At 60.6% G+C, this 10,211-nt stretch overlaps 1 protein-coding gene across 2 annotated transcripts in view; it reads right to left on the bottom strand.

Moving 5' to 3' along the window:
• Nucleotides 1–246: 246 nt before the first annotated feature.
• Nucleotides 247–10,211, bottom strand: part of GRK5 (G protein-coupled receptor kinase 5) — a 176,810-nt gene continuing 166,845 nt past the window's right edge. For both annotated transcript variants that reach the window (XM_081104802.1, XM_081104803.1), the window contains 7 exons: nt 8,911–8,948; nt 6,827–6,916; nt 6,047–6,255; nt 3,668–3,805; nt 2,559–2,696; nt 1,957–2,088; nt 247–1,222 (listed from right to left, as the gene is read on the bottom strand). In XM_081104802.1, coding sequence (XP_080960928.1) covers nt 1,124–1,222; nt 1,957–2,088; nt 2,559–2,696; nt 3,668–3,805; nt 6,047–6,255; nt 6,827–6,916; nt 8,911–8,948 — 844 coding nt within the window. In that variant the 3' untranslated portion in view covers nt 247–1,123. The remainder of the gene's footprint in view (nt 1,223–1,956; nt 2,089–2,558; nt 2,697–3,667; nt 3,806–6,046; nt 6,256–6,826; nt 6,917–8,910; nt 8,949–10,211) is intronic.

The following is a 10,211-nucleotide window of genomic DNA, read 5'->3' as shown; positions in this document are numbered from 1 at the left end:
GTGGGGTCCCGGGCAGCTCTCGAGGCCCTATGACCCCTATGACTTAAGGATTGTGCCCGGAGTCCCTGGCAAGCCCCTCCCTTCTCGAGACTTATTCAGGGTGACCCAGTGGCCCCACTCCAGTGCCCCTTGGGCCATAAAAGTTTGGGACACGGGGGGCGGGGCGGGGGCTCCATGATTACTCCTTATCGTTGCTACGCTTCTCTTAAAATAGAATAAAACAAAAATCCCCAGACACGCGCCTCTGGGAGACACACTGGCTTTACAGTCAGAACCTGCTTGGAAAGAAAGGGGCCCAGAGAAGATGCTGAAGGCGCCGGCGCGGCACACGGCCGTCTCGCAGGAGGAAGAGGGGGCCGGGGCCGAGGCAACGAGGAGACGTGTGGATCCCACGGAGCTGGCCCCAGGCCACTCCACGGGCCCCGCACAGGGCGTCCGGGCAGGCGGTGCAGTCCCAGGTGCGTCTCTGAGCATTTAATTCTGATTCTTCCAAGTGATCAGCGGGTGATGGCAATGCCCCGCAAAGGTTAGAGAGATGGATGCAACCGACCCTCTCGAGGTGAAACGTGAATCGTTTTCTACCTTTAATAAAAACGTTTTCTCATTTGAGGCTGTGGAAGTCTTGAGTCACATTTTTTTTTGGTAAATCCCCCCCCCCACCCCGCCCCCTCTAAAATGTCTGAAAACACATGGCTTAACAGTGGCTGCACAGAAAATATACACCCTCAAAGTCCGACTTTCATTTAAATACAAATATACAAAATGTAAACTGAGGCGATAGAGAAATTTACAAAACTTTCCTTTAAAAATAATAAAGACAAAATTCAGTTCTAGTTATGATGCTATTAAAATACGTGCAAGTCGTCGTATCCGATTGGATTTCTATTGCAATAGTCGACAGAGACAAAGCCAGTCCGCCCGGCTCGGGGGCCGCGTCTGCACAGACCTGAGTGGCACCTGAGGAGCCCGAGGCTCCGTGCCGAGGGCGGCGCCTCCTTCCTTCGCCGGCTCCGGGCGGGCTGCCCCGTCCACCCATCCGGAGTGGACGCTCCGCCGGTCACAAGTTCTGCTTCTAAGGACAGGGTCTAGCCTGTCCCACGTGGACTCCAGGGCCAAGCGGCAACTAGCTGCTTCCGGTGGAGTTGGAGCTGACGTGGTTTGAGTTTATGTGGTGGTTAAAACTGGTCTTGGAGTTGGGCGAGCTCTTGGAATTGTTCTGATGCTGGGAGAGTGGGCAGGGGAGAGGGAGAGAGAAAGCAGGTCAGTCCCGCCGAGCCCAGCGCTACGGCCCGGGGGCCACCGGGGCCTCTGAACCGGAAGACAGGGCCGCGGGGCAGGGCTGCTGGCCGGCAACCTTGCTGCAGACCTGGCCGGACCCAGCAGCAGTTCTCCAACAGTTTTCCCCGGGGACACTGTCTGGAGGGAGACATTCTACAACAGGAGCGGGTGGGGGTGCGGCTGGCATCTGGAGGGCGGAGGCCAGAGCGGCTGCTGAGTATCACCCGGTGCATAAAGGACAGCCCCCATGACGAAGAACTAACCCAGCCTGGCCGGTGTGGCTCAGGGGTTGAGCGTTGACCTAGGAACCAAGGGGTCCCGGTCCGATTCCTGGTCAGGACACATGCTTGGGTTGCAGGCTGGATTCCCAGCAGGGGGCGTGCAGGAGGCAGCCGATCAATGATTCTCTCCCATCAATGTTTCTATCTATCTCTCCCCCTTCCCAAAAGGTCAGTATGCCGAGGTGGAGAAAGCTTGCTAAAGGCCCTGCCCCTTCCACCCTGGGGCCCCTCAGCCAGTGGGTTTCAGGGGCTGCAGGCAGCTGCCTGGCCCCCCTCCAGGCTGCTGCTGCCTCCCAGTCCCCGGGCCCCACACTCAGGTGGGCTCTGCATTCTGGTCTCAACCCTGAGGACGTTCTGAGCCCACCAGGACCGGGGGGTGGGGGTGGGGGGCTCTCACCTGACGCTTGAAGATTCTCTGGAACAGCCCTTTCTTCGGTGGCTCCGGAGGGTGACTCCGGTCCAGGTCTGGTGAGAGGGTACCGTTAGGTCCAAACACGTTCAGCTCCTTAAAGCATTCCGTTTCTATCATCTGGAGGAACGCAGCAAGAACACGGGCAGCGGCGTCATCTGGGTGAACAGAGTCCCAGCGCCGAGCCCTGGCCCACACCGCCCTCCGTCTTACTGGGGCTGAGACCCAGACGGTGCCCGCCCGCCCGCTGCCTCTCCCCTGAGAAAGCAGAAGTCGGCACCCCAAACCCACAGCCATCTCCTCCTCCCTCGACCCCAGCCCAGGCCACCCACATGCTCTGGACCCTCCCCCTCCCAGGGCTCTGGACCCTCCCCCGCCCCATCATTTCAATCTCATTTGATCCAACTCTGCCCCGTGCCTGTGCCCCGGCTGCATTTCCTCCCTTCCAGCCGAACTTCTCGAGTCGTCTAACTGGCCGCCTCTTCCCTCTGACCCACTCATGATGCCAGCAGACCACGGGACCCCGACCCAGCCGTCCCTGCGCCCTCCCCGCACCTCCCCCGGCGGCGAGGCGGCCGCCCGGCGCTGACCTCGTTCTGCCAGGGGATGGGCACGGAGCCCGTGGAGAACTTGGAGTAGAAGTCGTCGTCCGTGTGGTCCAGGTTGACGCCCTTCACGGTGGAGAACTGCTCAATGTCCAGCACGTCCTTACAGTACACGGCCCGGGGCTGGGGCAGAGCGAGTGGTCACACAGGCCCCGCCAGGCGCCACCGTCCCCAGCCAGGCCTGGGGCTTTGATGGGGGAAACAGGGGGCGTCTGCCTGAGCCCCCCACCCCCACCCGGGAACCTGGGCTGCCCCCTCTCGGATCTGCCAACGGGACCCCGGCCGGGGAACGGGAGCTCGGAGCGTCCAGGGCCCTGCTGCCCTCAGGCCTTGCGTGCCGGTCACCCCATCCCTGAGCTCACCCTCCTCAGCGCCCTGCAGCCCGCTCCTCCATCACACAGTCTTTGTTCCCCAAAGGCCCCAGGGCTGGGACGGGGAAACTTTTCAAAGTCCTTTCTGTTTGGGGCTCTGGGCCACCCACCACAGAGAGCGAATGCTGGTTCCCAGGCCCAGCCCCGAGGAACACGCAGCCACGGGCACCTCCCGGGGGGGCCTCCCCACCCCCTCACATTACGGGGCACCAAGGGGCTGGGCACCAGGCTCTGCAGCCAGACGGGCCGGGCTGGGTCCCAGGGCTGGTGCTTAGGAATTTGGAAAAGTCCCACGCCCCACAGGCCTGTCCCCGCTCCTGCAGGCCGGGCTCTGGGAGCGCCTGTGCCTGGGCTGTAAGGGCGCGTGAGCTGGAGGTAATATCTTTATCTCACTCCCCCCAGCCACGCACTGGGGGCTGCTCTCTGCTGAGACCCACAGAGACGACGCAGGCAGGCCTTCCCCTCCAGGAACTCAAAGTTGGGACTGAGCCTCCCAGGGGCTCTGGGGCCTGTAGGTCTGAGGATGAGGACTTCGTGGAGGAGGCGACTCCAGGATGGATGCAGGGCCCCCGGCCCTGGTGACATGTCTGTCACCGGAGGGCAGAGGCCGCCGCCTGCCCACGGGTCTCCTTGGCCCCGGGTTCGAGGCCAGGAACCGGCATTCGGTGAGTGCAAGGCTGGGAACAGGGCACAGGCTCTGTCTGGGCTGGGGGAGCTACTCACATCTGGAATGAAGGGCGGGTCCAGCATCCCGGCTTCCAAGCGCTTGAAGTTCATGTTCCTGAAGAAGGGGTGCCTCTTGACTTCCGCGGCCCCCTCCTCCTGACAGCCCAGCCTCTGCTTCGCGTCTTTGGTGAGCAGCTGTGACAACACAGAGTCCGTGAGGCCACGCCTGGAGCCTTGTCGCTCCGTCAGGGCAGGCCTGTGGTCATCTCCCTCACAGGGTGTCCCTGGGACTCCCCGGTGTTCCTCCTCCAGCCTGTGCCACCCAGGTGCCTGACAGACACCGCCCGGCCCTGCTCAGGCCTCGCTTCAGCGCCTCCTGAGCCGCTGTGAGCTCTGTGGTCCCGCGTTCACAGCGCGGATGCCTGGAGCCCCTGGGGGAGCAAGACTCCTGTCTGTGTCTCCCCGGGACCACATGCCCAGCACCCGTGAACTCGGGGCACCCACTGACACTTGCTGAACTGGGGTGACTTCTGCCACAGGGAACTGACAAAGGGCAAGGGCTCGGTCTGTAGGTCTCTGGTTCATTTACTCAACTCACAAGTGCAAACCCCTGGGGGTGGGTGAGGGAGAAAGAAGGGAAGGAGGACAGAGAGGGAGGAAGGTGGAGAGGGAGGGAGGGAGGGAAGGAGAGAGGGCACTGAGGGTTTGGCCTCAGCGAGATCATGTTTAGAGTTGGAGGCACCATGGATGTAACACATGGGGTCAGAGGAACACAAGTTAGCTGCTCACTTGGGGGTCAGGGAGGCCGAGGGGCCAGAGGACGGGAGCCGGAGGGGAGGGGAGGGACCAGTGCTGGGACTCAGCAGGGCCTAAGGAAGGTGGGCTGAGGACTGGCCTAGAGACAGGACTGGGGGTGGGGGGGTGGGGAGGGGCAGTGAGATGCATGTCTGGACCCCGGAGCAGGGAAAGGTCTTGTGGCCGCCAAGACGGGGTGAGGGACAGAATCTGGGTCAGGGACCAGCTTCCTGGCTGTGTGTGGAGAGGCCTTCCTTCTCAGGCCGGCAGGTGGGCCTGGAGCTGCCCGGGGCTCCATGGTCTCCTTCTAGCCAGGCCCTACTGCAGTGATGGCGAACCTTCTGAGCTCGGCGTGTCAGCATTTTGAAAAACCCTAACTTAACTCTGGTGCCGTGTCACATATAGAACTTTTTTGATCTTTGCAACCATAGTAAAACAAAGACTTATATTTTTGATATTTATTTTATATATTTAAATGCCATTTAACAAAGAAAAATCAACCCAAAAAATGAGTTCGCGTGTCACCTCTGACACGCGTGTCATAGGTTCGCCATCACTGCCCTACTGTGTCCTGAGCTGGTGCCTGGAGGGGGCAGGGCCGGCCTGGCTGCCAGGCCAGAGAGACGCGGTGAAGGACACAGAAGAAGCACAGGGTCATTTGTCAGAAGACGGAGCAAGGCCTCTGGTCATCCTGCCGGTTACAGAAGATGCGGGACATGGGTTTGACACCAGGACCCGCAGGCGTGGCCGCTGCCTTTCTCTCAGGGCACACCAGGGGGCAGCAGAGAAACAGCAGCGCCCAGTGCTGGTGCCCCAGAGCCATGTGCCAAAGCCCATGATGCCGGCCGGGAGGGGCCTCTGTGCCTCTGCCCTCTGCCCTCTCAGCACATCCCACGTCCCTGTTGGGGGCGTCTCTCCAGACCTGCTTCTCTGAACCCGACCCCGACCTGGGACACATGGTGCCGCCCTCCGCTATCCCTCACCCAGCGTGGTGCCGCTGCATACGGACCTCGCCTGACAGAACCGAGTCTTGTTAGCACACCCGCCGGGTTTTCCAGCATCCCTGGGAGCCCACGTCCCCGCCGACCGCCTTGTGCCGCCTCGCTCCTCCGGTCCCCCACCCACCTCCACGGCCATGACCACCTGTTTCCTCGGAGGCCCGGGCAGGTGGGCAGGAGTCCAGCCACAGGTGGTTCCGGTGTGTGTTTGCATGTGTGCATGCTGCCCCTCCCTGAGTGTCCCACATGCAAACGACAGGTGGCAGGCCCAGCCCCATCTTCCTTCCCAAGGCTCTGACGCCAGGCTGGGCCTGCAGAGGTCAGGCTAGGGCTGCAGAGGTCAGGCTGGGGCTGCAGAGGTCAGGCTAGGGCTGCAGAGGTCAGGCTGGGGCTGCAGAGGTCAGGTTGGGGCTGCAGAGGTCAGGCTAGGGCTGCAGAGGTCAGGCTGGGGCTGCAGAGGTCAGGCTAGGGCTGCAGAGGTCAGGTTGGGGCTGCAGAGGTCAGGTTGGGGCTGCAGAGGTCAGGTTGGGGCTGCAGAGGTCAGGCTGGGGCTGCAGAGGTCAGGCAGGGGCTGCAGAGGTCAGGCTGGGGCCGCAGAGGAGTGGCCCAGCCCGGGCGAGGACAGCGGGCCCCGGGAGCTCACCATTTTACAGATAGACTTGGCCTCCTCGGAGAACTTGGGGGAGTACACCTCCTCGGTCTCCAGGACCCGGCGGTCCACCTCCTCCCGCTTCACCTTCTCCTTGCGGCCCCGGAACGGCGACTGGCCCTCGATCATCTCGTAGAGGAGGCAGCCCAGACCCCAGTAGTCGGGGCTCAGGCCGTACCTCTGGTTGTTCAGGACTTCGGGAGCTGGGCGAGGAGGGAGCGAGCGAGGTGAGAGGCCGCTGGTGGCAGCAGGGCCCAGGCGCCCGACTTGGGCTGTGACTCATGCCAGCCGGGTCCAGCTCCTCCTCCCTCACTGGAAGCAGGTGCCAGGGACTGGATGTAGCTCTAGGTCTCTTCCCTGCAGCCCCAGGAGGACGGTAGGGAGTCGGCTCAGGGGGGGCAGGGCAGGGCCCCAGGCTGCTCTCTGCTTAGAGTCATGCTTGGCCCCCTCATGGCCTCCCTCCTGTCATGGGTCTCCCCAAAAGGCTGTCCATCAGGCACTGGACCCTGACTTTAATGGGGCCTCCTCCTGAGCATCGCTGTGTGCCAGCCTGGCCACTGACCCCGAAGTGGACTGGCTTTAGACGCAGGTGGGCTGGAGGTGGGGGTTGCAGATAACTGGGTTTAGTCCAGTCACACTTGGGGCTCCACGCAGCCTGGCTAAGACCGCCCACCTCCCACCGTCAGAAGGGACCCTATTTCTGATCAGAGTGGCACAATGAGGCCAGGGATCCACGTGGGAGGCTGGGGGGGAGGGGGCCGCACCCACACTCACCCATGTAGCCGACGGTGCCCACCCGGCCTCGGATCAGGTCTCCCTCGGGGATCTTCACGGCCAGGCCCAGGTCAGAGATCCTAATGTGGCCTGAGGGGGAAGGGCAGGGTCAGCGGGACCCTGGGACAGTCATGTGACACTGGACCACCCTGGGCAGGGCCTTAGACTTGCGGCGTGCCCCCGGGCAGGAAGAGGGGGACCCCGATCTACCGTCTCAGGGCGACTGCAGGCCCTGGGAGACTCAGGTGTCAGAGGACGTGGCAAGTCACTCCCCTTTAGGCGGAAACACACAGATGCGGGGCCGCCTGCACTTCGCTGGACGCGGGCAACCTGCCTCATGCAAAGCGCTGATGGGCTCCTTGGAAGGCTGAGGTCAGGGTGTTTCAAATGCCTTGGCCTGATTCCGGGATTGCTTCACGGAAAAAATGTGAGATTCTCCTGACATTTTGCAAAAATTTGCTTAAGGGGAAAAATTATAAAGCAATTTGGGAAGCAATTCCCCGTTCTGCCGAGATGGTCTTTGGAGGTTGTTTTCTCCCTTTGGAAAAAAAAGATGGGGCCAAAACCGGTTTGGCTCAGTGGATAGAGCGTCGGCTTGCGGACTGAAAGGTCCCAGGTTCGATTCCGGTCAAGGGCATGTGCCTGGGTTGCGGGCATATCCCCAGTGGGGGGTGTGCAGGAGGCAGCTGATCGATGTTTCTCTCTCATCGATGTTTCTAACTCTTTATCTCTCTCTCCCTTCCTCTCTGTAAAAAATCAATAAAATATATTTAAAAAAAAAAAAAAAAAAAAAAAAAAAAGATGGGAAGATGCCCAGGCCCCTGGAGACTGGGAGATGGATTGGAGCCCCTGGTCCCAGACTGAACCCCCAAAGCAGAGACGACTGTGCTGAGATCAGCCTCTGTGTTGTCTCCCCTGGTGGCCCACCAGGGACAAGGGGGATGTCACAGCCACACATGACCCTGCAGGCAGGACCACTCCCCCTCCCCCTGTGGGTGAGTGCCGGGGCCCCCACAGCCTGGACCTGAGCAAGGCCCAGTGACAGGGACCCCGGCCAGGTCGGAGCTGTGTGAGGCCCCCAGCTCTGGCCCCAGACAAAGGCAGGAAAGGTAGAGGGAGCACGTGGATTCACGTCACGGGGATGCAGGTCAGAGGTGGGCGTGGCTCTGAGACCAGAAGGATAGGAACCCCAGTGGACACTGGGCTCATCTGAGAGGGGCAGCGAGGCCCGGGACCCTCTGCCTGCTGCTCCCCATGGCAGCATCGCCAGGCCATCAACACACTCAGGAGACCTGGCCTCTGATCCCGGCTCCCCACTGATATTGCTGGGTGACCCTGGCAGCTTGGCTCCTCTGAGCCCTAATCTTGTCATCTGTAAAATGGGCACAGGGACTGCTGGCCCTGCCCCCTCTGTGGAGATGGGCAAATCTAGTCAGACTGAAAATGAGGAAACTGTTTCCCACCCTTTAGTGTGAGAGGCTAACAGTTGGGAGGGGTTCCCGTGGCTGCCTGTCATCCGTGTGAGACGGTAACAATGGCGACGCACGAACACTAATGACGAACACATGTTCTTCTGGCTGTGGCTGACAGAACAGCTTCCCCTCAAGCTGTCTTGTCAGAACCTCACCCCCGTCGTCAAGCCTCTACGTTGGCAGGACCCATGTTTCCATTGAAAACAAGGAGATGAAGAGCAGAGAAACTGTGTGAGGCCAGTATGTGCCCAACGTCTCTGAAATCCTGGACACCTCATCTCATCCCCCCCACCTCTCTCTCTCTCTCTTTCCTTCTCTCTCTCTCTCTTTCCTTCTCTCTCTCTCTCTCTCTCTCTCTCTCTCTCTCTCTCTCTCTCTCTCTCTCCCTCTGCCCAGCCAAGTTGCTTCTTCTCCTCGTAGGAGCTCTGTCCATGCCCACGGTCTTCTCTGGGTTCCCAGGGCTGAGGAGAGGAGTGGCTCCTCCCCTCCCCCTTGCCCACTGCTCCCTGTGGGCCCAGGGTGGTGAGTCTCCGAGAGGCCCTCTGCATTGGGTTGCGATGCTCACCTCAGCTAGAGCAGGAAAAGGACCTTCCCGGCCACTCCCTGACTTACCGTAATCATCTAGCAGGATATTCTCGGGTTTCAGATCCCTGGAAGGGAAAGACCACAGGCATGTGAGTGTGGGCATCTGGGCAGCAAGGGCACCCTGGCGTCTGGGTTGGCCCCGTGGGCAGGCAGGCCTGAGTGTTCCCTTCCCACATCGGGCTGTCTGGTCTCTGGGCTGATCTCTCTCCTCCCACCCTGTGCCATAGGCATCTTCTCCGTGCTGGAGAGTGATAGGAAGGAGGTTAGGCAAAGGCTGGTCCTGGCTCCTCCACACGCTGCCAGCCGCCAGGCCCGAGAACACCGCTGGCTGGGTGGTGACAGACCCCTCCAGGGCTGGGAAGACGGCCCCCCCTCCCACCCAGGTCTCAGGATGCCCAGGAGGCAGAGCAGGGCCTGGGAATAAAGGCAGAGACACTTGAGAACAAAGTACCAGCTGCAGAACTGGCACAGAGAACTGCAGGGAAGAGGAAGGTGCCCCCTGAGGAAGAACCCCTGGGAATGGGCCCCCAGGAGCCTGGCACCTCCCCAACTCCAGCTGAGCTACAGTGGGAGGAGAGCACCGCTGGAAGGCCTGGCTGTAGGCGTGGCCACCTCCTCCCGACCCCAGCGTCTGTCTTCCCTTTGATGACATCACCATGCTCTTAGGAGAGGGAACCTCTCCGTTAGTTCCCAGGAGGGGGAAGAGGCAGCAGGGGTGTCTGGTTTTCCTAGTAAAAGGTCTCCCCAAGGGTAAACCAACAGCCAGTAGGATGGCGTGTGCCGCTCAGGTAAGCCGCTGGGCAAACAGTCCACGGCTCTGGACTGAGGGTTGGTTCTCCACCAACTGGCTTTGTTTATAGAACTGGCGGCAGCTGTCCCCGGGGCGGGCGTGGTGACTGCCCTGTCCAGTGGGCCCCAAAGTGCTGATTGGTATTTGTATGGGGTTATTCATTACAAAATACATTTTATTGCTGTTGTTATTTAATTTGCATTCTTTTGATGTGTTAACAATCCCAAATAAGGGCAAGAGCCAGGGCTTCCATACGCCAGCTGGCCGGTGGGCAGGGCCCGAGCCCACGAGAGGAGAGGCCAGGCGAGCGGCCAGCTTGGACTCGGAGCTGCCTTCTCGTCTTTGTAAATGAAGGGCACTCAGGTGGAGGATTCTTTTTCTGACCCTTAGGAAAACTGTTCGACTCCCTTCTCACTTGAGTGAAAACCAAACAAAGGCATAACTGGGGAGATGGTCGATGAATTACTATGGGGTCCTGCTCCAGGTATAAAAAGCCCTGGGCCTGATCAGAAGTGGGATCTAGTCGTAATAATTATAA

This window comes from Myotis nattereri, assembly GCF_964212035.1.
Source record: "Myotis nattereri genome assembly, chromosome: 13".
In the NCBI taxonomy this organism is placed as follows: domain Eukaryota; kingdom Metazoa; phylum Chordata; class Mammalia; order Chiroptera; family Vespertilionidae; genus Myotis; species Myotis nattereri.
The sequence above is the reverse complement of the archived record's forward strand: the minus strand, read 5'-3'. Positions and strand labels throughout refer to the sequence as shown.